Source organism: Takifugu flavidus, chromosome 18 (assembly GCF_003711565.1).
Source record: "Takifugu flavidus isolate HTHZ2018 chromosome 18, ASM371156v2, whole genome shotgun sequence".
Lineage (NCBI taxonomy): Eukaryota > Metazoa > Chordata > Actinopteri > Tetraodontiformes > Tetraodontidae > Takifugu > Takifugu flavidus.
The window spans coordinates 4,232,324-4,258,149 of NC_079537.1; the positions used below are offsets into that span (position 1 = coordinate 4,232,324).

Below are 25,826 nucleotides of genomic sequence, written 5' to 3' on the forward strand. Positions count from 1 at the left end.
TGCTGTGATGTTTTATGTGCATGCGAATCACAAAGAAGGCAATAAAGAGGAGGGGAATTGGTTGCAACGTAGAACGTGTCTTGTTATGTTTACCAATGCAATAAATTATAAATACAGAGCAAAAGTATAACAAAGTCTGGATGGACTGAGCAGCCTTTTCAACCAATAAACCTGAAAACCTGAATAACCGGGAGGAAGAAAAATACAGGTGTAGAACAAAGGATGAAATAACAAAGTCACTGATGCCAAATGGTTGGTACTTGAAATATGCAGCAGAGTGAGCGCTCTGTTGCTTGTTGTGACAGCGTAATAGTAATCAAAAAGCAACGTTAAAGGAACTCACCCATCCCCTAGTGGTAGGCTGCAGGAAATGTCATTAAACCCTCCCTCTTTAAATAAAAATAGGAAGAAATTTGAAGATTAAAAGCCAATTTACTCCTCTTTTATCAGGCAGGGTCGTGATGCTGCATGAGCAGGAACCTCTGGTTTCATGATGTCACCTGTGAAACTGCTGGTGGTCACATCCCTGCACCTGCACGAGAAAAGCTCTTTATTCCCAGTAATGATCGCCTGTAGTCAGGCTGTGCCCTCTATGACTACGAATAGAATAGCCCCCCTGTTCAGAACCACCACCTTACCCCATACCATCTGTCCAAGCGTTTGCGTTTTAATCACATTTGTTGGGGAATGTTCTCGTGAGTTTGAGATCAGACCACAGCTAACAAACACTGGTGCTTTCTACTCCTACCGCGTCTGTAGTTGGTTTTTTACATTTACCGATTTTACATTACTAATTGTAAATGTAAAAAAAAAAAACCCTGTTAGGAAGAGAAAGAAAAACACTAGATTTGAAGTTACAATGGTGCGTTAGAGAAGGGGCTGGGAGAAAAGCAGGGACATATTTAAAGACAAAGCGTTGTTAACAGGAAGCGTTGATTAAACGCGGATCGATCCGTCAGGAGTGATGTGCTTTGCTGCCAGGTGCTAGCAGAACAGTAGGCAGGTGATGCTTCCTGGGGCTCATTAAAAGGAAATGAAGACAAAATCAGCTTTTAAAGCCCAAAGAGCATAAACACAACAGAAGAAAAATCTTTCAAGACAAAAAACCCCCCAAAATGTCTGCTCCCTGGCTGCGCTGCACCAGTACTGTCATAAATATCAGCCGCCCGTATTGATCCGGGCAAACTAAAAGTTCATATCCTCGCTGCCTTCCTCCTCGCTGTGGGTCACGCAGACACGGGTCACCGCAACACATCAGATAACACACAAACAGGACAAACATCCAACCACACTGAAGATCTGCCTCGTTAGCTGCGGAGCACCGTGGAGACTGGTAATTAAAAGGACTTGAAGGGGAAGAGATGTAAGTAATTCCTGCCCGTCCTCACAGGGAATATGGGAGCTACTCAATAATGGATTGATTTTCTTGGTATCCTGTTCTTTGCGGCTCAGAGGAGAATGATTATGTGACAGGACTCTGATTAAGTTTGCTGCAGTGTGGCTCATGAATGCAGCACTGCTCTGAACTGACTTTATGGTAGGTTACATACCTGTGTAGCATTTCACTGACAGTATATCCAAACACTTCTATGATGGCCCAAGTCTGCTAAAGAAGCTTCAGCATGAAAATGTTGAGCGACTCAACTGTAGGATTGTCACGTAGAAGCTAACAGTGTGAAGCTCCTCCTCTCATTGTCGCCGGTCTCCATTTGCAGCCTGTTTCCCTCCAGAATGAGAAGGCTGAACCTGGCTAAATCCACTCGCTCCATCTACCTGAGTCTGGCCTGCCTGTCCCTCGCCCTCCACCTCCTCCTGGCCTTTTTCTGCCTCTCCATCCTCCAAACTGCATGCGTCCTCCCTCCATCTTCCTCCACCCAGGACACAGATCCTGTGCAGCATGGTTCCCACCCAAGTCCCCTGGATGCAGGGCGTCCCCAAAGGAAGGTCCAGAGCTCACGTCCGGCTGGCGAAGACTCCTTCAGCGGGAGTGAAAAGAAATTAACTGGAGGTGGAAGAGCAGCGCAGGAGGTGAAGGGTCGCGCAAGGCTCGAGGCGCTGTTCAGACACCCGCTGTACAACCTGCCACGCCCCCCACTGCAGGAAGATGATTGGCTCCTTCGGGTGAGGACCAGCGAACAAACAGAGGACGGAGAACATGAAGAATATGAGGAAGAGGAGGCCATCAGTGCTGACAGTGAGTGGTGAGTGGAATGTTTTTGACAATATAAAAGGAGTTTCACACAGCAGTGGACCGTCGCCATGTCACCACTAGGGAAATCTTATCAAGGCTATTACATGCTCTAACCATGCTCCACAGGAATGGAGATGTTTCTTCCAGCAGCCCCGGTTTGGGTTTTTCATAGATTGTTCTTGACATGGCAGTGTAAGATATAAAAGCTCTCAAATCCAACCCATCCATCTTCTACCGCTTATCCTGGGGAGGATCCTGAGGCTCTTCCAAGTCAGCTGGGAGACATAGTCCCTCCAGCGTGTTCTGAGTCTTCCATGGGCCCTTGTTCTGTTGGGACGTGCCTGGAAAACCTCACCAGGGAGGCGTCCTTGATGCTCAAGCACCTCAACTGGCTCCTCTCCATGAAGGGGACATCCCCCTTCTCTGAGCCCCTCCTGGACGACAAATATTTATATATCATGGAAGGAAGTAGCTCTAAGGTTGTGCCCTCAGCAAAGATGGCCTCCTTGAGACATTTTTTTGTCCCTCTCAGAGCTTCCCAGGAGTTCTGCAGTTGATTTTGTCATTCTGAAACATCCCGGCCAGGAACTGTGAAATCGGCTGCTAAAATGTTGCCTCGTGAGGGTTGATGTTTCGATGAAAAGAGACCGTAAACCTGGATTTGTCTCCTCTTGTCTTTACCCTGCAGGTGGAGCGCCAGTGAGGAGGAAGGCTACGACAAGATGGACTGGACGAACGACGTGGACACGCACCCTCCCTGGCTGCGCTTCCACCTGGGGATCACTCGCTGGGAGCTGTACGACAGGAGGGATCCCAACCTGGATCAGCTGACTCACTACCTGGCGACGCAGCGGATCCTCAACGCGGGTGAGCGAGTTCTCACTCTCCCACACAATCCTCAAATCCCTCTTTTGCTTATTTTACGCTCCATCCGGGCGGGTTAACAGTCTCCCACAGGTGAAATGGCACCGCCAGTGATCTGTACTCTGGATCACCGCTACAGCACCGGTGTTTGTTCAGGTTAGATCATGTAGATCAGACACAAACGCCGATGCCAACCCTCGTCGCTTTAAAACAAACAAGCACATGTGAAAGAGAGCCAGAGGCCAGGCTCACTCCACTGTGCCAGGGTTCATATTTACAACTCCAGGGGTAGATTCATAGAAATGCAGAGCAGATGGTGGATCCTGGTGTATCTGGAAGTAAATAACCAACAGCAACAGTATGCAAAATCTAAATTAAACAGAGGTAGACGGCTCGTGCACGTTCGACACGTCCCTACTGTCTCAGACAGCTCGGCTCTGGATTTGTGGTGTGTGGCGCAGATGAAGCTCTAATCCCAGTTAACACACATAAATGTCGCGACACATACGGATGATTTCTCCTTCATCAGACACCTTGAATGCCTTGAAATGAGTGTAAGTGTGTGTGGATACCACATATTTTCCAGTCCAAAAGACAGGAGGTACCCAGCTGAAACTGCTCATGTCCTTCCCGAACCACGGACAAGCTCTGCTCAAACCCATGAAGTAGGAGCGCTTTACAACAGCAGCGTTTGCTTTTATCCCCAGGCATCCATCTGTGTCTGTGCTCATGCCTGTGTGTTTTTTCCGGAGTAGACAGTCCAGACAGGCAGAGACGGATGTAAACCTCTTCTACTTCTCCGACTTTGAAAGGCACAATGCGGAGATCGCAGCCTTTCACCTGGACAGGTAGAACGGAGGCTGGGGGGGTTAATGGATTTATAGAGCTTGAATTAAATAAAAAAACTCCCTGCGGCCTGATCCTGCACCTTCCCTTCTTTCTGCGTCAGGTTGTTGGGCTTCCACAGGGTCCCTCCGGTGGTGGGTCGACTTATCAATGTCACCACAGAGATCAGGGAGATCACCACAGACCACAAGCTGATGAAGACCTTCTTCACCTCCCCGGGTCAGTGTGTGGCTGCTCCTGCGCTCGCCTGCATGTGCACAGTGACCAAATACACCAACCCTGCCTCACACCTGCTGTTTCGCCTGTAGCGGGGAACGTGTGTTTCTACGGCCAGTGCGAATACTACTGCTCCACGGAGCACCCGGTCTGTGGCCGGCCGCACCTGCTGGAGGTCTCCCTGGCTGCCATGCTACCTGACCTCACCCTGGCTCCGCGCAGGTCCTGGAGGTCACCGTGGAAACGCTCCTACAGCCGAACCAAGCTGGCTCAGTAGGTACACCGATTGTCTTCAGTGATCTGATTAAAAATGCCAACACCAGAACTGAACGTTGTGTCAACCCGCAGGGATTATTTCATTGTCCAAGCTGCCCGCACTATGAATTCATGAACTTAATAATAATGGCAAAAATGCCGTCCTCTGGATGAACCGGCAGGGAATCTGAAGGATAAGAATGCATTTGATTTAAATGTAAACAAGGAAATACTTCTGTTGCTATTGAAGTTTCTACCTTGGTTTAGTAGCAGACATCCGGGATGTGTCCGGTTATGGGCCTTTACTGCCCTCTGCTGGTAAAACCGAACAAGTGGAAGAGAACTAATACAATAGTGGGCCCATTTCAGGCATCCATCCCTCCATCTGAAGCCATGGGGCTGAAGCAATGACTACACACAGAGACAATAAACACACACACACACCTGTTGTCTCAGGTGGGAGAAGGTGCCAGCCTATTGTGACACAGTGAAGCAGACACCACCGTACAACCGCGGCACCAGGCTGGTGGATCTCATAGACATGGCCGTGCTGGACTTCCTCATGAGTCAGTAGCGCGCACCAACACGTGTGCTTGCTTGTCGTGATGATGGCAGAATAACAATGGTTTCCTTTTAAAGGCAACATGGACAGACATCACTATGAGACATTTGAAAAATTTGGGAACGACACCTTTCTGGTGCATCTTGATCACGGCCGCGCGTGAGTACCGTGAAGAAGTGTTGATTCTGACAGCTCAGACTCCGTTTTAACAAGGTTTACACTTACGGTGTCCTTCTTTTCAGGTTTGGCCGTCACTCTCAGGATGAGCCGTCCATACTTGCTCCTTTGCAGCAATGCTGCAGGTACATAAAGCAAGAACCGGTGTTTCCCGGTGTTTTAAAGGCAAACCCGTTAAACTTTAAACCACTTCACGCCTTCATGTGCCCTCCATGTGCCGTACAGGATCCGCCGCTCCACCCTCCTCCGCCTGCGTCTCCTGTCCCTCCCTGACTCCAGGCTGAGCGATATGATGCGGGCGTCCCTTGCTCGGGATCCTCTAGCGGCCGTGGCCCCCCTCCTCTCTGAGCCACACCTGTCTGCTCTGGACCGGCGCCTGGCAACCGTCCTGCAGGTGGTGCGGACGTGTCAGCATCAGCACCAGGATGTCATTTATGATGACCTGGGAAAGTATGAAGAAGACCAAAATCAACAGCCTGACGGGAAAAACAAATGACAATAAATTATGTTTGTTTTATGCATCAGGACTGTTTGTATTTTCATTCTCAATCAACAGGAAAGGAGGAAGTGAGTAAGATTTTGTGGTGAGAATGCAGGTTCCAAGACTTCAATAGCTGACCTCAAATCTTGGTGATTAACGGCAGCTGCGAGGCAACAAGAGCAATTTTTCCACTTCCTGCCCACAAGTAGTTCAAATCCAGAGGTTACGACTGTGGAAGCTTTAGAAAGAATCACTGAGACTTGAGCATTTAGTTCTCATACTGAAAAAATGATCAATTATAGGTGACGCTATCTATTAAACATGTAAATACTGAACCTCTCAAAATATTCAACAACAATTTTAGTTCGTCTGTAGTCTCCAAGATAAGTATTTGTGGGGGACATTAAAAAGACATTCACAGACGAATGTCTCCCCCTGTCGGCACTGATGCGAACTACCGCGACAACTATTTCACTTTCGATTTCGTCACTAAACGACAGGATGGAACATTTTTGGCGCTTCTGTGGATTCGCTAGAAGCTTCCGGTATGGAAGAGAAATAGAGACGGACTTTGAAGTCATCTGGTGATTTCTGTTGCGCTTCTGTTGTTTGTTTTTCTCCACAATAATTTGAGGATGGACCCGATAGAAGCCTTGGGAAATGCCGATCTGCTGCAGTTTTTCCACAGTCACAAAACTGCGATGGCGTGCATGGAGAAACCGCTCACTTTCCTGACCCAGCTGAGGGACCACGACCTGCTCCCGGAGGACAGATACCAGGTAAAGAAGGGTCGACTTTTCTTATTACGTTTAATACGTTGGTTATAACGCATTTATGCTCCAGGGTCAGGAAGGGAACACTCGTTGCTTAATCATTGGCAGCCATGGCTTTCAATAAGAAACACTTAAGCTTGGGATTTATTGATTCTCTGTCCCTGTAGAAGATGAGTCGCATGAAGAGTAAAGATAAATTGAAGAAAGCTGTTTATGAGTTCCTGGACTGGCTGGAGGTGAATCAGCCTCAGCTGATCAGCACATTCTGGAGGGCGGCCTTCGTGGAGCTCCTCATGAACCAATACCACACCCTGAGAAAGCTGCACTACAGCCTCATGGACGGTCAGTGTTTACACTCTGCACATGATGGAACACACATTTTACAGGATGGAATTGTGGGTTCCCGACCCGGAGTTGGACCCAAACTTGTGTTTCATTGTTGAATCGTGACCCTGGCTGGTCTCACGCAAGATGAGTCTGGAGACGGGAGCCGCTAGATTTGATTGATTTGACCAGATTTGACTTTAAATTTTCGATTTATCCCAAAAACCGCTAAAATGATTTCGTTTGCTAGGTCATTAAAGTTTGCATTAGCCTCTGAAGTGACTAAAGCACCGATCAAACATGTTGGGTTTGGTCTAAAGGCGGAAAACTGTCTATTTAGAACAAACCATGAAGAGAAATATCATCTTACAGTTACGGACACAAGCTAATTATGAGAATAATTACATTAAATGTCAATGAAAACAGAATCAGGTGTCCTAATGTCAATAATCAAGCAGTGGCAATAATCAAAACGGCTGTAATCGATCTGACAGGGCCAGGAAGTAACCAGTCATTAACATCTTTTCATATTGAAAACGAAGTGGAATCAGAAGCGAGAGATGGAAGATTGAAGGCGCTTTCAGGAAGTGAGGAAAAGGAGGAGACTAACGCCACCCCAGCAAAAAGGAAGAGGAGAAAGCTGAAAGGAAGCAAGTGTGAGGAGGATGAAGACAAACAGACCAAAGCTTCGTGTGGGGAGACGCCAGGTCAGAGGAGGAAGTCCAGGAAACTGACTTATTGTGAGTCCACTGTCAACAAACTTACCTAATATAAAACAGGTGGCTAAAACTTGATCCTTGCTGTTCATTTTGTTGTTCTGTTTAGACTTATTGTGAGTCCACTGTCAACAAACTTACCTTAATATAAAACAGGTGGCTAAAACACGATCCTTGCTGTTCATTTTGTTGTTCTGTTTAGATTCTCCCCTAAAAAAAGGAGAGAAAACTGAAATCTGGAGGTGGCCCATCTGCGAGGTGCAGCTGCCTGTGAGGTGTGGAGAGAAGAATGGTCTTCTGGACAGAAAACGAATGGCTCAAGGTCACCGGAACTCCTGATTACGGAAATCTCTTATGGAAAACAGTGATAGTGAGAACTAAGCATGTTTCCTCTGGTCCCGGCCATCAGGGCTGAAGTGCATCATGGTCAGCGGACAGTGGTTCTCTCCCACGGAATTTGAGAGGTTTGCCGGAAAGCAGAGATGCAGGAACTGGAAGCTGACGATTCAGTGCAGGGGCACCCCGCTGGGAAAACTCATCCAGGTTTACAGCTTTTCCTTTTTGAGTTTGTGGGATGGGAATTTCCACGAGTGTGTGTGCACGTGTGTGTGCCTGCTCATGCTCTCTTTGCCGCCCTAGTAAATCTACTTGTCCTTTCTTGGACTAAATCACAGGAGGGTCACCTGAAGTCCACCAGGTTCCGAGGCCGGACCGTAAAGGTGAGAATGGTGGACGTGTCAACTGGAATTTGGCTTTTTTTGTCCCCTCTGACTCTGTTTTATTTGTCCTCTCCTGTAGGCCAGGAAGTCTCTGTTCAGAATACTCTCAGGTTTGTTGAACTGATGTGAATCCTGTTTAAATATGAGGTGAAATAGCATCGGGTGCCTGCGGATGCAGCACAACTGCGATGACTGAGATCTCTCTGTTTTGTTTTGGGAGTGAAGATGATGAAGATGAAAGCGGAGGTGAAAAGTCCAACGCGGACAAACAGCCGTCAACAAGCGGAGACCCGGAATCCTCGTCCACAGGTGCTTCTGGCTGCCCTGACGGGTTGCACGCTACCTGAGATGTGGTGGTGGTACAATTGACTTCTAGAGTCTTGTTTTATGCCAAAAAACAGCCTTGGGATAATCAAAATAAATATTTCTCTTTTTTTAATAAGTAGTACTTTGAAATTTGCCTTTGATTTGCTTCTTTACTTGCTCCGACCTCCATATCGATCATGAAGCGTTGGAACCGTCACATTGTGCATCTTTATTTTGACTTTATGACTCTACAACCTGATAATGGTTTCCTGTCCTGGTAACTCACCGTGCCTCCCTTACAGAGGGCGAGCTAAATGAACAGGCGGAGCAGGAACCAGAAGGTTCCCCTGATGTTTGCAACACCGTGTTCAAAGTTGCCTGCGGAATTTCCTTTGGGGCCTTGCATAAGAAACGATTTGCCTCAGGTAAAAAAAGAAAAGTTGTACATTGCTGCACAGGCTGTTGATCCATAAAAGCCGCTCTTGTTTGGCAGTTTTTCCCAATAGCTAATGCTAACACTAGCGGGCTCATTTAGCCACCCATTTGCTTACCACTCAGACCACTCAGGGAGAGATGAGCGGTCTGGTTGACCGTCGGGCCTCCAATATGGCGTCAGCCATAATGTTTTTCTTTCACCACCAGGGACTTGTGGGAAATGTATTCGCACTGCGACAAGATGGATGACGCCGATAGAGTTTGTGGAGGCGTCACTGGGCCAGACAAACACATCCTGGAGGAGAGACATTCGGTGGGAGGGGAAACCGCTCGCTTACCTCATAAAGGTAACGGTGTATGCTACCACGGCATCCACGTCAATTTAGAATAATGGTTTATGTAATGTGCGTTTTAGGTTTGAAGACTACATTATTGAGGCAGTATTTGAGTTTAGTGTCCGTAGCTAACTTCAGCAAAACAAGTATTTCTACTTTTGTGTCATGTCTTTTGCTTTATTAAAAATGTCCAAATGTAAGTTTGTTCAGTCCCTAATCACAGCTGTCACAGCCAATGGTGCTGCTACTATTATCGACCACATTAAGCAGGCATTTATTTTATACACTTTATAGGGACCTCCTATGACCTGGCCTCCACATTTGTGTACACTTTTGTTTGTCTGCCCCAGCATTTACTGCGCTGTGAGAAGAGACATGCAATCTCTAATAGCAAGGATAAATTAACGGGAAATATGCCGTTTTCATGCAACTTAGCATCCCTGATATCTAAATGAAATGTTAGTGATGCACTTTGTCTGAAAAGACCGGGGGCTACACAAATGTTTTTAAAGCACTGAGTTTTGCATATGTCCCCTTTAAGTGTGCAAGTCACAAAAAAGAGGCGTGAACCTGCAAATCTGTCTCTTTCAGGACAAAACCCTGAGGATCCATTTTCTCAAGTGTAACTGCCCTCTATGCAATCCGAATGATGATGACCTGGTAAGTGTTTTTGCGCGTTCCTTCCTGCCCCGCCTGGACAGCCAGCATTCAGAACCTGTGCCTGCTCCCTCAGGAGAATGAGAGGAACGACGACGAGTGCTGGGTGTGTAAGAGCGATGAGGACCGCTTGGTGTTGTGCGACAAATGCCCCCGCTCCTTCCACAAGACGTGTCACCTACCGTACGTGGAGGATGCAGATTGCGGGTGAGCTCTGGCCCGGTTCGTCCTGTGGACGGACCGATAAACGACCCACGTTGACTTGTCGCCTCTGAGTAAATGTGCGCGTCTACACGGCGGAGCTTTAACAGATTTGTGTTGTGTTTGTGGGAAGGGACAGAGGTCAGTGGCTGTGCACCTTCTGCGTATATAAAAGCAACGAGGAGTGCTTTTACCAGGAGGAGCAGAGCAGAGAAGAAGCCATGTCGCTCCAACTATCTCAGCACCTGCTGGTGAGGCCGCCGCCACGCTCGCTTTTGTCACAGTCCTCTTGCGGCCTCACTGTCTCCTCTGTCATCCACAGGAATGTCATTATCTCCTCCTGCGTCTGAGCGCCGCCGAAGAACTCCCGGAGGCTCCCAGCTCCAGCGCCTCCGTGAGTGTCCTTGGTTGTGTCCATCGGAGCATTAGCCCCACCTTCAGGCCTGTTTGAGTATTTCCTCGCTTTTCTCGCCCGCAGCCAGACGAGTCCGCCGTCTTCACGGAGCTAAGAAGGATGCTGGGCATCATCGCAGAGAAGCTCCAGTTTCGGTTTTACGAGACCGTCGGCCAGTTCGTGTCTGAGGTCGAGCTCATTTTCGCCAACAGCGCCTCGCCACACCAGGTAGGAAAGCTGTTACCGTTCAGGGCTGTTCGGGTCTCAGAGCTGTGCTCTTGTGTTACAGGCTGACGAACTCATCGCCATGGGCAACAGACTCAAGAAAGTGTTCGATGAAGATTTTAAGAACGTGTTCCACATCGTCGGATGAACTATAACCTCAGTTTTCCAACACATTTTTACCAGTGTGTGTGTAAAAAGTGACAAACCGTTCCACTTTAACGGAATCACGCCCAAGCGTGCAGAGATGAGGTGTTAAAAAGGTGTCATGGGATTGGTCGGGAGGAGAGGTACAAAGTGGCTAGACAGCATTTTACAGTTCTCACTGGGTATTTAACAAGAATACAAATATATGTTCAACAATGTCTGAAAATTTCATGTAAATTAAAATAGTGTTCTCAAGTCAATTTTTTTAATAGATTTGGGTAGATTTGAGTATGTTGCTTCCAAGTTTCTGTCTTTCAGGGCCTCCTCTGCATATTTTAATCACCGATAATGTTATCTATGATGATGTCAGGGATAATTTCATGTAATATCTTGATCCTGAACCGGCTTTTCAGTGTTGTTGTCATGTCCGTGACCATCCTTGTTTGGTTTTTAATGAATTTGTACGCATTCTGAACCAATGTAAAAGATGGTATCTGCAGTTTAATATATATATGTATATATTATCTGACTCTTTTTTCATTCCTTTGATTAACTTCTTTAATCTGATTTTTACATTTAAATGTAATTTCTAGTCACCAATCAGGCCATCTCCAATAGTTCTCACAGGCCCAGGCTCATAGATATACCCTCCTGCTGATGGTAAAGAGAAGAAGAGAGGAACAGACATGTGCATCATACATGCAAACCCATTTCTGATGCTTTGTTACCCTGAAGAATTAGATCTAAAACTGTTTAGTGGGGTCAGAGGTGACAGCAACTAAAGAAACAGCAAACCATACATATATAACCACATTAGAAACGTCAATTTCACGGTGTTTTTAGCTGTCTAATTGGTTAAAATAGCGAAGCAACAAATGAAAGATTTTATAACACGGTTCGGCTGACGTCACAGTCGCCAGCAGCAGATCTGTGCTGAGAGCTGCGCAGCCGCTCTGCGCATCCGCGGTCTGAGGTGGACAGCGCAGCCATTTCTCTGTCCTTTTGCAGCAGCGCCACAATAAAAGCAGACTGTGGGGGCAGCGGCGGGGTCGTGAAAAGTGCGGGTGGGGGCGCCATGTTTTTACTGGCGTCCGCGCTGGCTGGAAACCCAGGTTGAAGTGCTCTGCGATCTCCAAACTTTGCCCGCAGTTGTCGACGTCTGCGCTGCGCACACGGCGCACGCTCGCTCTCGTCGACTGTGCGTGCGTGCGTGTGTGGCGAGCCATGGAGGAAAACCTGCAAGTCGCAATTAAGCATGTGAAGAGCGAAGCTGCGGATGAGAGCTCATCTGCGCTGGTTCTGGGCAGTCAGGACTCGCCTGCGCCCTGTGGAGATACCGCATGCGGAGGAGGAGGAGGAGGAGGAGGAGGAGGAGGGGATCAGACTGCAGAGGAGCTGCAAACAGTCACAACAAGCACTCCTGTGCTGCTGTGTGAGTGTTTTGGGTTTGCTTTTCTTAATCTCTGGAGATAAGAGTCACTGTTTGGGTGCAAATCTGTGGTTTTATTGTGAATTAGTGCTTCCTGAATCAAAATGAACTGAGCTCAGAATGATACAAATGTGTTTTCCTGTTAGACCCCGTGAGTACCGAACGCTACTTTACAACATCTGGAGACGAGAAGACTTACCTGAAGATAGCTCCAGGTGAGTCCTTCATCAGAAGAGGATTCGGTTGAGTGTTCTCCTCCTCGTCCGGGGCAAAATGCAAAAGCACATGTGGGCGCAATGCAAGCCTTTATATCCCAGAATGCAGTTGTCACTTTTCACCCAATTTCATTGCATTGCAAATTAAATGAATCATTAAAAATTCTCCATTATCTTCTCACAAGATTCCAAAGCACAAGAAAATTGCAAATTTTGCTGTTTCTGGAGAAGTCCAAAGAGTCCGTCTGTTATTTAGTATTTGCCGATATCAAAGGCAGTAATCCTGGATGTTGGACATAATACGGTGGCTATCAAGAAACATAGAAGATTTTTCTACAACTGCATCCTCAAGATTTGAAATACTTAGCATAAAATAGCAAGATAACCACTATCAGGGGACATAAGACCCTATAAACAGCCAACCAGTGACCACATAGATCACCCATTATGACTTATGATAGTTGTATCATCTTGGTAACATCAGCAGACAGGTGACAGGCGTTGAAATATCTGCAGGTGTCTTAACAGGAACCGTCTTATTTGATGTCAAACTTTGATGTCAAAGATTAAGTTCCACCTGGTACAGAGAAGTTCTGTTTGCAACAGCGGGGGACTACTTTAGCGACTGTGAAAGCCTCATTAATTTAAACGTTTCATGGCTCTGACTTCTGTTTCAGCTTCAGCGGTGACCTCAGCTCACGCAGAGATGGTGCTTCCCTCTGGCCCAGACTTCTCCTCCAAGGTTGTTCTGTGTCTCATCGAGGCTGTCGGGCGCCGCTGGGGTCTGTACAAGACACGGGAGCGCTCGCAGCTCTTCCAGAGCGTCCAGGAAGAGCTGGCCTCCAAAGGGTACATGCTTCCTGTGGAGAAGATCCGTCGCAAGTGGAACAACCTCATTGTCACGTACAAGAGAGTTAAAGATCGCAGCCGTGAGACAGGCCATACCAAAACGTCCTGGGAGTTCTTTGATGTAAGGTGACATGTTTTCACCGTTAAGTGAAATGGTTTTACGTGTTCTTAGTGGCCACTTCCTCCTCAGGATGCTTCTTTTGACTTGTTCTGATATAAGTTTATCCTCTAACCCTTTTCCCGTCGGCCCAAAAAACCTGTTAACACCTGCTCATCCCGTCTCGTCTTCTCCCGCTCTGTCCGGAACCTGGTCGTGGTGGCAACAGCCTAAGTAGAGCCCCTTCCCCCGCAGATGCTTCCTCCAGTTCATTGGGGAGCATTCTGAGGTGCTTCCAGACCAGCCGAGAGACATAGTCACATAGTCTCTTCCGAGGAAACTCATTTTGGCCGCTCGTATCCATGATCTTGTTTTTTCAGTCATTACCCAAAGTTCTTGACTAGGTGAGAGTAGGACTGTAGACTGACCGGTAAATCGAGAGCTTCGCCATGTTTGGAACACCGGCTGTATAACTGCAGAAGCTGCGCTGATCCGCCTGTCAATCTCACGCTTCCTCCTTCCCTCACTCGTGAACAAGACCTTGAGATACCTAAACTCCACCTGAGACAGAACTTCTCCACCAACCTGGAGTGGGCAATATCAAGCTCTTTTAATTGATAGGGGATGAGTATAATCAGCATTTGGACCCAAATGTACTTGCATTTGACCCACATTTATATGGGCTTTGGTTCTAATCAGCAGTGGTGAGAACTGTACATCTGGAATCCTGGTGTAGAGTCCAGTGACGACCGGTGGTATTACTGCCTTTAGGCCAACGTAATCTGCCATCTCAACAAAAAAACTCTGTCTCATTTCTGTTAGAGTAGCACTCAGCCATCGAACAACTCAGTTGCCTATTAGCAGTTTTGCCCATGTGTAAAAAAAGAAAGCCGTGTGCACACACTACTTTTACAGTGAAAGGGCGTTAGCTTCATCCTTCTAAACAATCTGACAGTCCTGACTTTGGAGACTCTTCTTTTTTGTGTCTTTATGTTCCTGAATCTTACCTGTAGCTTATAACACTGTTACATCCATTAAGGCACCTGTCTCTGTAGAACCCTGTAAGCTCTGAAACCTGTTCTCTTCTCGTGTTTTTGCAGTTGATGGACGCCACTCTCAGTGACACAGTCGGCTCCCAGAACCTCAATGTCAAAAAAAACAAAAGCGGAACTTCTGTTTCTTCTCTGTCTGGTCCTTTGGTCAAGAAACCACCGACTCCGCAGTCCCCCTCCTTCGTCCGTCATAATGGGGACTTCACGTCAGTGGGGGTTTTGCAGACAGGCGGTCAGGGGACCTGCGGCGGTCTTGCAGTCAGCACCACTGCTGCTGTTGTCTCCGTGAACTCCACAAAGCCTTCAGAAATAAAGCCCCTGGTGGTCCTCAGCGGTGACGTCACAACCACGATTCATCCTGCCACCATTGTGCAATCGCCGTCCTTAATCTCCGAGCCCTCTTTTACAGACTCGGTTTCCACTTTGCTCAGTTTGTCCAGCAACCCTGACCTCAACACGTCACGCTACGTTGGGCGCAAAATCCCATCCTTCTCCTCCGGAGTCATCCCTTTTCACCTCAGCAACACGCTGAATTCTTCGAGCATCTCGTCATCTTTTCCAACAACTTGCTCGAGTCTCTCTACTACCTTCTCCACCTCACCGTCAACCACCGTTGCCTCTGGAGAGATCCAGAAACAAAACGAATGGCAATCCAACGCCATGTTGTTACAGGAGATTATCCAGCGACACGAGGAGGAGGCCTACGTTGATCGGGTGGCTCGCCGTCGGACAGAAGCCAGAGAGAAGAGGCGCGAAAGGAGGGAAGTGCGAATGGCAGAGTCCCTCGGCAGGATAGCCACGGCCCTGGAGCTGCTCTCGTCCAAACAGGACACAATCATCGCCCTGCTGCAGAGACTGGCCGATCGCAAGTGATAGGCAGACGTAGATGTCAAAGGGGGGACAATTCTCTGTTCAACGTGAAATCATTCTTCAAGATGAACATATATACAATTCAATTCTAGATCTGGCATTTGGTTTACTGCTACTTTTCATAGAGTTGCAATAAAATGGTCCTGACACCTTTACTTTATGCTTTTAAATGACTAAGACAAATGTTCAGTGAGCAAGAGCTCAAACATCAACACCCTCCCTTTACAGGATTGACAACAAAAGCCCATTAAATGTGATTTATTTGAAAGGGTTGGTCTGTGCATTTTGATAAAGCCATTTTTTCTATAATCTTCATTCGAACCTCAATCGCTCAATCTTTATTTATACAGCGTCTCATACAATCAAAATTGTTTCTAGGCGCTTTCCAGAATCCCAGGGCCTGACCCCCAACAAGCAACAGTGGCAAGGAAAAACTCCCCTTTAACAGGAGGAAACCTGGAGCAGGACCAGGCTCATGTAGGGGAACCTTCCTGCTGATGGGGGACTGGGTAGAGAGAGAGGAGAAGAGGGGACGACAGGTAGAGGATAGAATAGGTAGAGATCATAGAGATACATTGTATTAATGAAAACAAGCTGCCGGTAGAGTTTAGTTTTCATCGAATGCTCAATGCTTATTTTGAAAATGTCTTTCAATGTTCCATTTTCTGTTGTTCGATAGTCTCTTGCCACATATCAGGCACACAGGTGAACCAGCGTGTTGGAGGTGAAGGCAAATGAGGATGTTTATCCTGAATTAAGATCCCTAGTTCCTCCCGAGACTTTTCTGTTTTGTGATGGGGGGGGGCATGGTTCGCACCCTCCGCCAGCCACCAGCAGGTAAAGGCGAGGACTACTAACTTTGATATAATGTGTAAATTAAATTAGATAAAATTAGGTGGTATCAACTCAAACTCTGAGATAACTGTGCAACAAAATAAACAAATAATAATATATAAATAAAATAAGAAAAACCTTTATTTCCAAGTTTTTTGGCATGGCCAGGAGGAGCCACAACAAGGAAGTTGAAGAGCCGTGTGCGGCTCCGGAACCTCGGGTTTCCCTACGTCTATCAGAGATCACACTTTGGGCATCCGCGACGCTCCGCCATTATGCGTTCCAAACGTGCGGATACCGCAAAAAAAGACCCAATCCGCAAAGGGGGCAACATGGTATCACCGATGTGGCTGTCTTTCACTGTTTCTCAGCAGGATCATAGGATAGCTTCGTGCAACACTTGTGGTGCGACGTTCCCGAGATGGGGCAAAAAGCGAAAAAGTTTTTACACGATGAAGATGTTAAATCACCTGAGAGGTTTCCATGGCGTCAAGATCCGGAGGGAACGTCAAAAAGAGGTACGCACTTCATTACTTTGTTGGCATAAAGAAAGTTTCAAGCAAATGAACTTTGCATTACACAATTCAAAGTTATTTGGGGTCAGAACAATCCCCCCCCCCCCCCCCACACACAGACACACAGATCCACAAATCGAAACAAAGCATTTGTAAACACGGGAAACAGGAAGAGACACCGCAGGATTTAATTAACATCTAAGAAAAGTAAAATAAATGCTGAATAAATCTGTTTTACAGCAGGATTATTATGCTCAGTGTTGGAGAGATTTAGTTGTTCAGTCTGGGTCAGACAACCAGAGCAGGGCCTGACTGGCGAGAACTGGGTTCCGATCTCCCATCAGCTCTGTCCTGAGGACCCCTGGGGACAGTGGAGTGACAGCAGGGCCTGCTGCTGGACTTGCTGGTCATGGTTTCATTGAGCTGTTTGTGTTTTTGTCTGTTTGGGTTCGTTCTAAACAAGCTGCTGGGGAAGGCCAAAGTGAGGAGCGCAAATGCAGATGAGGAGATGGCGGAGGAGAATGAAGGAAAGCAGCTGACTCCATCCATGTCCCTCAACAAAGAAGAAAAGGGTAAACAGGGCCACATTACCTCAGGATCATAAATCCACCACATGTGTGTGTGTGCACACACATTCACACAAGAGCTCAGTTTTAAGTCATTACATCACAAGGTTATGTTACCTTACTTCTGTTGCACCACGAAACCCAAAGACATTTCTGCCAGTGGAGGATCCACATTTAACAGACTGGATCACAGGCCAGTTCACAGTGGGTGGAAAGTAGAAAGTTCATTTGAAGTGAAAGTGGGTTATTTTATCTTTAAATAACACTACTTTAACGTTATATGGTACTTTGTTAAATGTCTTTGCACTGTTACAACGTCTCTGTCTTCCTCTTCAACCCCGCAGAGCACTGGACTGTGACCTGTGGGGACAAAACGGGGGTTCTGCATTTATCAAAGTTAAGGAGAGGTAAGTCACACCCAGAGAATCGCACTTTTCCTTTTGAATGAACGTGTTACGCCAGAGCTCTGCTGTGCAGCCATGGAGTGCATCAGGTGCGAGGACCAGTGGTTCGCCCCCATGGCCTTCGAGGAGTTTGGCGGCAAGAGGTCTTACAAGAAGTGGAAAAGAAGCATTTTTTATGAAAACAAGCCTCTGGAGTATTGGTTTAAGGTGAGAGAGAGTGAGGAGATGTTCCACGTAGTGAGCTTGTGTTGCAGAAGCACTAATGCATGTCCTTGTTGTCCCAGCAAGGTGTTCTGGTCACCAAGGGCTTCAAGGTGACCAAAAGCTCGCTGGGCTGTCTCAAGGTATGTGAACAGTTAGGAGGGTGATTTTGATTTTAAAGTGGTGCGCGTGCGTTAATGTCCCTCTCCTCTCCAGGAGACAACAAACCTGCCATCAGATTCCAGCTCAGAGGATTTCGCCGAGGATAACTCCACAGCACCAATCGATATTCTGGACACAGAAGCGGCTGAAGCGCCCGACTGTCGCTCCCATTCCGATAGCGTCACCACAGACGCCCACAGCACACAAAGTCGAGCTGGTCATCATCTCAATATCTTTCCACTAAAAAATGTCTCAATTTTTTTATGAATTTGTATGCAAACTTTCAGAAAAGAAATGAACATTTTTAAGAGTCTTTCAAAAATTTGTAATGTATCGGTACAAATATGCCAGATGCGCCTTTGCTTGTTGTTTTTCTACTTGGTCAAATGTGGTTTCTTTGGTGTTTTAACATCAGTTTCATTTGGGAGCAGGTAGCTGGTGTGAGCCTTTGGACGCCGACGTGCTCATCGAAGGGGACCCCCAGCCGATCAAGGAACCCTCAAACCCGACGGCTGAGGACCTGAACTACTCTGCTCATGATGTTGCTGGAGAAGTGGAGCTGACCCACAATCCTGAAGAAGAAGATGGGGAACTGGGAGAAATCCAAGGTGCCACAGGTAGTGATCCATCGGCACCTTCCACCACAGCTCCAGAAGATCCAGGTAAACAATGTGTTGTTAAAACAACATTGTTTTATAAATATAAAGGTTGTGCGTGTGTTGTGATTTAAAAAAAATTCTTTCCTCTATCTCTGCAGATGGAATCACCACCACAAACTCGCAGGCGACCCAAGTGGAGAATGAAAACGAAGAAAGGCTAACATCACCAGAGAAAACGTAAAATCTCATCACATCATTGGGTAAACAAGAACATTAGCTTAGCATCACGGGCTAAAACGTGTGTTCTCTGCACAGGACTGCTTGCAACTTCCCTGAATCCCTGCAAACTTCATCCCCATCGCTCCCCACCGGCTCCGATCTGGACGCCATGGAACTTGTTCAGCTGAGGAAAGAGAGGTTAAAGTTGCAGATAAAAGTGCTGAGACTGCAGGAGCAGTACTACACTCGCAGACTCGGACCTCCCATGTGAAACGGAAGCCACAGCTTCACCATAATGCCGTGTTTTTTTTCTTTGAGAGAAGCCACCAGTTGGCAATTCAGTGTGGACCTTCATGTTTATAACATCTTTATGAGATTTTATTTGTCTTAAAGCATCAATCTGCCTCAAAGATGCATTTTCACCCAAAGCAGTTGAACTGCAGAGGAAAAAGATCAAATCAAACTGTACGCAACAAAGTTTTATTATATTATTTACAATTCATCCAACACAAATAACCACTATTCTGTCATTGTCTCTTCCTCTTCAGAATACTCTTCATCATCTTCATCAAAGTATTTATCTTCTGCATCTCTGCTGACAATGTCCAAGTTGTCGTAGTCGGGGTTCTCATCCACCTCACTGCAGACACACACAGACAGTCAGTGCCGTATGGTTTGACCATTTAGTCTTTACTGTTGCATTTTTAATTAAAATTTCAAATGCATGCTTTTCCAAATAAAAGTTTTAAAATATGATTCTGTAGTTTTAGTATTTATCTTGAACGAAACAGTTCTGTCAATGTGTTTAGCACCCAGGAGATGATGATGATGATACAGTCAAGCATACAGAAAAGGCCTCCGTCTATGAGGTATGCAGCTCTGTGTTGCATCATGACTCGGCTAAATCAACCATCTCATCGTTATCCAAAGCTTGATCTCAACCAGCGTCTGGACTTGGTTAAGGTTCTTGAAGACACAGTCCTTTTGATCCTTTGTGAAGGATCTTGTGACTCATCACCGTGCAGACCAAAGAGCAGCTCTCGCATGCAGAACTAAGTCACTGACCCTGCTGACGACTCACAGCCGACCATTAGAGTGCTAATGGTCCACAAGGACTATATGTGCAGGCTGTGGCTCCAGCCATTTCAAAACTAAAGAAGCCTTTTGAAGAAGAGTTGACGTGTCTTCCAGATGCTTAACAAAGTCCAGTATTTAAATGAGATCAAGTTTTGTTTAACCTGGATGAGTGAGAACCTACACGGACATCTCAACGCTGCTGTTGGGACAAACCTGTAATTAAAATCCCTGTCCTTGCCGTCGAGGAAGTGCTGGTACATCTGACTGAGGAATTCCTCCCTGAGCAGAGCCTTCTCCTCCACCGTGGGCTCCTCTTCCTTCCTCTGCACAGAATCACCTGCAGCAGAACACACAGCCGGCGTTAGACGTAGAAGGACGGCAGCAGGGGGGCGTCCCAGAACCTTGTCCCACCATCTTCGTCTTCTTCATCCTCTTCCTCCTCCTGTGCCCCGTCCTCTCGCTCCTGCTCTTCCTGAAGACGATTCTGGATGAGATGCTCCTGGTAGGAGCTGAGGAGGAGGTGCGCGAGCCCTGCCGTGCTGCTCCCCGTTGTCTCCTCAGCATTATCTTGCATGGCTTCCTGGGAGCGCTCCAGTATCTTTAAAAAAAAAAAGCACAAAAATACCTTCATTTGTAAAAAAAATTAAAAAAAAATAAACCAATGTAATGTGAGGACATGTCACCTCTTCATCAGTCAGGTACTGGCCGATGTATTGCTCATAGAGTAGAGGCTGCCTCGATCGCATCTGTTCCTCACTGAAATACTTGCCCTCTTGGAGAGGAGGCACAGTTAACACCAAAACAACATGTCTGTAGAGGTTTAACATGCTGCTATAGTTGGACCGACCTCTCTGCAGGGCTCTGAGGGCGGCGTAACGGTGGTTTCGAACCCTGGTCCTGTCGGTGTAATCTCCAGCTCGTCTCTGTATCACTTGACTGTAGTGTTGCGCCCGCGGATCTGAGCACACGTGGGCGAACGCTGACAAATCTGCTGGCTTCAGGGAGGCCTGGGAAAAAGGAAAACATTGATAATGAGTAGAGCTGACTTGTGGCTATCGCGAGGTGAAATACGCAACGCTTCACATATACTTAGATGCTAATCACACTTTTGAGAACATTAATAGCATGGTTACTTATATCTGTCTAAATAAACAACTATAATTGTACTTTTAGAAGCTATTACGACATGCAAAATGAACGGTGTGCACGTACATGGTACCTCTCCAGGAACACCAACGGTCTGCTCCTGTACTGACTCAGCAGCTCCTCTTTGCGCTCCTCCAGGGTCAGTTCAGGCTCTCCGATCTGTTGGCTCTTCACGGGGCTCCCACTCTGCGCAATGGCCTCCACCATGTTATTAACACAGGTAGTTTCAGCCCGGCTCACACGCTGCAGAAAACCAGAGTATTGGGAGAGCAAAGTTAAAAGAAACACATCCGTCGTTACATGCTGTTTCAACGTAACTGTTGAACTCACCGGTGTGTCCTGTCGCTGCTGCCGAGGATCTGTCGGCTGGTTGATGGCAAACTTTGGGTACGGTATCTCCACTTTAACCGGTAATTCGAATTTACCTCCATCGAGTTCTTCTTCGGTCAAAATTGGTTGGGTTTTAACAGGTTCCACAATTTCACCCCACATTATTGTTACGTAATGTTTAATCCCGCGGTTAGATTACTTTGGCTGGAATGTCAATATTAAAACGTTTAATAGGTATTAAAATGTCAGACTGTCTTCCGCATTGATTTGTTATGTTTCTAACGCCATGTTTGTCCGTCCTCAATATTGCTCCCCTTTTCCTGCTAATGAGGAAAAGGTTCCGCCAACAGTGCGCTTTGGCTTTGCTTCCCTCTAGCGGTGTTTTGTCATATCACAAAATAGTAAACAGCGCGTTGTATATAGTGGAGTTTTCTGTGTTTGTTTCTGAATTTTAAAATAAAAAATTAAGCATGATTTTGGACAGTGCTAGAAAATATTATCATTTTTCCACATTGGGAAACCGTTTAGAATTCCCACTCCTGTAAGAGATTAAATATACATACTTTGACGAACTCAGGTTCTCGTTTGAGGAAGAACTCAGATGCAGATATTTGCCAGCTTAGTCTGCAGTTCAACTACAGAAAGAGCCACTATATTTCAAGCAGTAACGTTAGACACGTGAACGAAGGGACGTCTTCAATCACACACACAACCTGGCTTATGGTGTGCAGGTGCAAACAGTAATTAAAACAGTAATTAAATACAATAAGAACCAGAACTCAATAAATATAACACTAACATTGAAAGTTGCAAAAGATAACATTTACAACAAACAAAAACAGGGTTAACACAAACCTGAACCCACAGACACACTGCTACAAAGCATGCTGGGAAACTCCCACACTGACCCTCCCCAACACGCTACAATACCTTTTTTTTGTCGGTGCACCAAATACTGGCTTATGTGGTTCTTTTTTGTCACAGTTAAATAAAGTTGGAAATACTATGTGTTATACTGTGTCAGGGTACATCAGGGTACATACTGTGAAATAAGGTCGAAAGGTTCATTAAGTCCATGTACATCACTGTCGGTGCATTCGGTCAAAACTTCGGCTAAACACATGCAAGTGAGAAACTTCAATATTTTAATCAACCTGCCTGTTAATGTTGCATTTGAACAAGAATTTATGCTACTGTACAACTGTACTGTACAAGGCGATGTTAATTTAGGGTAGGGTCTGCCCAGCAGTGATGGGTTACAGACATACTAAAACATGAACTTTCTCACATCAGTTTAAAATTGGGAGCACATGTACAGTTGAGTACTTTAAATCAAGTTATTTCAGTTCTGAGATTTAAAGGAGATAGGTCATCAGACTTTGTAAGATGGAATCTGCTGTGACAGTTAGAACACATTAAATGCATTTTTGTTTCTCCTTTCTCATTTTGGACTGATAATGTTTGCAAATAGCTGCCACAGCAAAGTGAAGGGGTTTATTTTAAAAGTGAGCCCCATTGGTATGACTTCGCTCTCACCTGGTGGCCATTACTGGTATTACAAACAGGGAACTGATCACATCTGTTATTGATCATAAATAAAGCTTCTCAGCAAAGCAAATATAAATGTGACAACAAACAGTTGCATGCAAGATACAGTAGCTACACTAGAGGAGGCTGAGTGCAAAGGTCATGTAACTGAAGATTTTTTTCTTAAGTCACAGTTTGCAAATTAAAATAGGCTGACAGAGCTTTAGCTTTTCCATTTTAGACATCCAGGGAACAATTTAATAAATGGCGATGTGTGTTCCATAGTGTTTTGTATAATGTTTTTTCCAAATAGCATTCCAATTATCACATTAACGAGAACGTGCTGGAATCATCAATCCGTCCTCGGCTCCCTCCCTGGGCCCAACAGAAGCTTCACTGGACACGTGCTGACACGTTTTTACATCTGCTGAAGCCAAGAATGACACTCAACCTCTCAGTGACATGACTGCAAATCCTTTTAATAGGTCCACAGACCCCCTCCCCATGATGACAGGGAGGTCCCCACAGACAGAGAGAGAGAGATAGATAGATAGATATTGTTGGATCGCAATACCTCCTGTATGTAGCTGCCGATCCGCGTGTTCGTTGAATGAAGACTTCGAGAAGTAAAGTACCAATTTCAAAATGTATTTGACAATAGAACCAATTCCAGATACAAATATTACAGAGCTCCGGGCCAGTTCATAACCCTAACAACAACAGAGTTAATCGTCAGGGCACGAAGTCTGACCCTAACTATCCCTTGGCCCAGTCTTTTATAGTCACACACATGCAAATTCACAATGTCCATGCAATCCCCCGCTGAGATGTCCTCGTCCTCTTCCTCCAGTCCCTTTGGTGTTGGTAGAGTTCTTCTTTTCCATTGTTTTCCCAGGTGGCCAGATCCCCATCTTCATGCAAATGTGATCATCATCAACCCCCCTGATATCCTGTTTACAATGAGTGTTTGACACCCCCTGCCTGACTGGCTCCTGAGATAACAGTAGATCAAACAACAATCCTGCAAATGTCTCTGTTCTTAATTACATTTAGTCTACCTTGCCTAACTTCTAAGGGAAGACAGGAACATATGGTGAAACACATAACAACAAGATAAAGACTATTCTCAACAATAGATACACTGTTAGAAAAAGACCGTCGTTTTTACAGGAAAACGCTGGCAGCTGGGGTTACCAGAGAATTCCTGTAAAAAAACCAACAGGACAGTAGATAAATTTACAAAGAAAATATGTAAATGGTTTTACAGTGAATGCCAAGGCTGAACTGTTAATTCTACAAAAAAAATCTATCAATTTCATGGATCATTGTTGTATATAAATAGATCATTTCCTGTACTTTTTACATGTAACTACTTATTATGCGTCAATAAATTGTAAAATTAACGTGGAACTACCAGGCAAAAAACGATTTAAACTGGTAGAACAACAGTAAAACTTTGCATGTTAAATGGAGCTGTTCTGTATATTATACATACAAGCTACTCATTATATGCAGTAGTTGTATGTTTTAATAATCAGTTTAAAATGATTAGAACTACACCAAAAAAATGCAAACATACATCATGATAAAAGACAAGAGAATATCACTTTTAGGAAATTTATTGAACAGCCATTGTGATTAGTTGCAAACAATTAGATTCATTTTTTCAACATATAGAGCATGCAAAGACGTTGGGGTCCAGGGTTGTGTTGCTGGTTTCTTCCTGCAGTGGCGTGGAGGAGCCGCTCATCAGCCACGGCTGGCACCGCAGGCAGACCCACCTGCGGGCTCTCTTCAATCTACCGTGCTATTTAAGGACAGAACTCCTGTGTGTTGTGGCTTTGATGCTTTGTTCTGCCTGTTTCCCTTGCGTCTTCCCTGCTTGTTCGAGGTCTCCATGTCGTCTGCTGGACCTGCGAACGTTCACCAAGGACACAAAGGCAGTCCTCCTGGACTGCAGGAATCTCAGGAGTCCGATTCTGCACATTCACAGGTCCAGCAGACGACATGGAGACCTCGAACAAGCAGGGAAGATAGCATGGTAAATAGCACGGTAGATTGAAGAGAGCCCGCAGGTGCATCTGCCTGCGGCGCCAGCCGTGGCTGATGAGTGGCTCCTCCAAGCAACTGCAGGAAGAAACCAGCAACACAACCCTGGACCCCAACACAAAGAACTTTCAAGCATTGGCTCTTTTTAACTGCTGAACAGACAGAGTTACAGGTCATACTTTATCTGTGTTATTTTTTGCTAAAACATATTCTATTTGAGTAATTGAAGATAGACAAGATTTTTACAATACTGTGGAACATTGTTGGATAACAAGGACAACAAGCAGGTGGCAGAACCTCTTCATAGAAAGTTACAAAATGGACCTTTAAAACAAAACTTGCATGTTGTACATTTAACAAAGTGAAAATTAACAGCACCTCTTCTCTAGGAGTCAACAGAATCCTTGTTTAGCCTTCACGCCACTCATGATCAGCGAGATCCTGTATCAGGGTCAGAACTCGAGGGTTCACGTTGAGACGACGCTTTGAGTTTTTATTCTCTACTTTGGTTCCTTTTTCTGGGTTTATCAAGAAAAAACACCTGTAGAATAAAAGCATATAAAAACATATTAAGCATTTTAATGAGTTAAAAGAAGACTACAGGAATGAATGAATACACACATTCATATATAAACAAACAGTCTGAGTCTGGGTCCGAGCCAAGACTCAAAGTCATATCAAAACCAATGCTGCACCCAGAGCCAAGGCCGAGAATCAGACCCACACCAAGACCAGGTGTGATTACGGCTCTTAGTCTGGGTCTGACTCTTGGCCTTGGCTCTGGGTGCAGTCCGGACTCCAGGTCCCAGGAAATGTTTACTCACCTTTGAAGAAACTCCAGTGTAGAAGCCAGCTCAGATGGAT

General features: G+C 45.9%; 5 protein-coding genes across 7 annotated transcripts; 4 read left to right on the forward strand and 1 right to left on the reverse strand.

The window, feature by feature from the left end:
* The first annotated feature begins 877 nt into the window (after positions 1–877).
* On the forward strand, positions 878–5,632 carry LOC130514871 (extracellular serine/threonine protein kinase FAM20C-like). Its single transcript, XM_057014709.1, has 11 exons — positions 878–1,363; positions 1,716–2,201; positions 2,880–3,058; positions 3,642–3,720; positions 3,811–3,903; positions 4,005–4,120; positions 4,210–4,390; positions 4,829–4,938; positions 5,012–5,093; positions 5,177–5,236; positions 5,337–5,632. Exons 2-11 carry the CDS (start codon positions 1,732–1,734, stop codon positions 5,605–5,607), a joined length of 1,641 nt encoding a protein of 546 aa, XP_056870689.1. The 5' UTR covers positions 878–1,363; positions 1,716–1,731; the 3' UTR covers positions 5,608–5,632.
* Positions 5,633–6,082: 450 nt separating this feature from the next.
* LOC130514739 (nuclear body protein SP140-like protein) lies at positions 6,083–11,345 on the forward strand. Of its 3 annotated transcripts, none has more exons than XM_057014509.1 (16): positions 6,083–6,371; positions 6,533–6,707; positions 7,184–7,429; positions 7,608–7,727; positions 7,815–7,948; positions 8,080–8,124; positions 8,204–8,234; positions 8,350–8,433; positions 8,733–8,855; positions 9,073–9,212; positions 9,792–9,860; positions 9,934–10,064; positions 10,192–10,309; positions 10,381–10,452; positions 10,537–10,680; positions 10,742–11,345. In XM_057014509.1, exons 1-16 carry the CDS (start codon positions 6,228–6,230, stop codon positions 10,823–10,825), a joined length of 1,860 nt encoding a protein of 619 aa, XP_056870489.1. In that variant the 5' UTR covers positions 6,083–6,227; the 3' UTR covers positions 10,826–11,345. The 3 variants fall into 3 exon arrangements, with proteins under 3 accessions (XP_056870489.1, XP_056870490.1, XP_056870491.1); XM_057014510.1 differs by having other exon boundaries at positions 10,198–10,309; XM_057014511.1 differs by having other exon boundaries at positions 7,232–7,429.
* Positions 11,346–11,485: 140 nt separating this feature from the next.
* LOC130514740 (uncharacterized) lies at positions 11,486–15,601 on the forward strand. Its single transcript, XM_057014512.1, has 4 exons — positions 11,486–12,253; positions 12,397–12,465; positions 13,143–13,435; positions 14,512–15,601. Exons 1-4 carry the CDS (start codon positions 12,046–12,048, stop codon positions 15,334–15,336), a joined length of 1,395 nt encoding a protein of 464 aa, XP_056870492.1. The 5' UTR covers positions 11,486–12,045; the 3' UTR covers positions 15,337–15,601.
* Positions 15,602–16,370: 769 nt separating this feature from the next.
* Positions 16,371–19,589, forward strand: LOC130514741 (uncharacterized). The gene is made up of 9 exons (XM_057014513.1): positions 16,371–16,685; positions 17,146–17,254; positions 17,593–17,655; positions 17,726–17,859; positions 17,937–17,996; positions 18,070–18,223; positions 18,447–18,677; positions 18,773–18,851; positions 18,930–19,589. The coding sequence occupies exons 1-9, from the start codon at positions 16,443–16,445 to the stop codon at positions 19,102–19,104; spliced, it is 1,248 nt and encodes a 415-aa protein (XP_056870493.1). The 5' UTR covers positions 16,371–16,442; the 3' UTR covers positions 19,105–19,589.
* On the reverse strand, positions 19,298–21,701 carry ccdc97 (coiled-coil domain containing 97). Its single transcript, XM_057014515.1, has 7 exons — positions 21,387–21,701; positions 21,123–21,299; positions 20,758–20,917; positions 20,594–20,682; positions 20,322–20,508; positions 20,124–20,247; positions 19,298–19,473 (listed from the first exon to the last, which is right to left on the reverse strand). The coding sequence occupies exons 1-7, from the start codon at positions 21,546–21,548 to the stop codon at positions 19,353–19,355; spliced, it is 1,020 nt and encodes a 339-aa protein (XP_056870495.1). The 5' UTR covers positions 21,549–21,701; the 3' UTR covers positions 19,298–19,352.
* Between the last annotated feature and the right edge of the window lie 4,125 nt (positions 21,702–25,826).

Coding starts and splice junctions, on each gene's coding strand:
- LOC130514871 (XM_057014709.1), top strand. CDS start 1,732: ATGAGAAGGCTGAACCTGGCTAAATCCACTCGCTCCATCTACCTGAGT. Junction 3,059..3,641: donor GCAGCGGATCCTCAACGCGG/GTGAGCGAGTTC, acceptor CATATTTTCCAG/TCCAAAAGACAGGAGGTACC. Junction 4,121..4,209: donor GACCTTCTTCACCTCCCCGG/GTCAGTGTGTGG, acceptor TTTCGCCTGTAG/CGGGGAACGTGTGTTTCTAC.
- ccdc97 (XM_057014515.1), bottom strand. CDS start 21,548: ATGTGGGGTGAAATTGTGGAACCTGTTAAAACCCAACCAATTTTGACC. Junction 20,918..21,122: donor TGTTCCTGGAGAGGTACCAT/GTACGTGCACAC, acceptor CCTTTTTCCCAG/GCCTCCCTGAAGCCAGCAGA. Junction 19,474..20,123: donor GACAGGGATTTTAATTACAG/GTTTGTCCCAAC, acceptor GTGTGTCTGCAG/TGAGGTGGATGAGAACCCCG.
- LOC130514741 (XM_057014513.1), top strand. CDS start 16,443: ATGCGTTCCAAACGTGCGGATACCGCAAAAAAAGACCCAATCCGCAAA. Junction 16,686..17,145: donor GGAGGGAACGTCAAAAAGAG/GTACGCACTTCA, acceptor GTTCTAAACAAG/CTGCTGGGGAAGGCCAAAGT. Junction 17,656..17,725: donor TTTATCAAAGTTAAGGAGAG/GTAAGTCACACC, acceptor TCTGCTGTGCAG/CCATGGAGTGCATCAGGTGC.
- LOC130514740 (XM_057014512.1), top strand. CDS start 12,046: ATGGAGGAAAACCTGCAAGTCGCAATTAAGCATGTGAAGAGCGAAGCT. Junction 12,254..12,396: donor AAGCACTCCTGTGCTGCTGT/GTGAGTGTTTTG, acceptor TTTTCCTGTTAG/ACCCCGTGAGTACCGAACGC. Junction 13,436..14,511: donor CGTCCTGGGAGTTCTTTGAT/GTAAGGTGACAT, acceptor GTGTTTTTGCAG/TTGATGGACGCCACTCTCAG.
- LOC130514739 (XM_057014509.1), top strand. CDS start 6,228: ATGGACCCGATAGAAGCCTTGGGAAATGCCGATCTGCTGCAGTTTTTC. Junction 8,434..8,732: donor CCCGGAATCCTCGTCCACAG/GTGCTTCTGGCT, acceptor CCTCCCTTACAG/AGGGCGAGCTAAATGAACAG. Junction 10,310..10,380: donor AACTATCTCAGCACCTGCTG/GTGAGGCCGCCG, acceptor TGTCATCCACAG/GAATGTCATTATCTCCTCCT.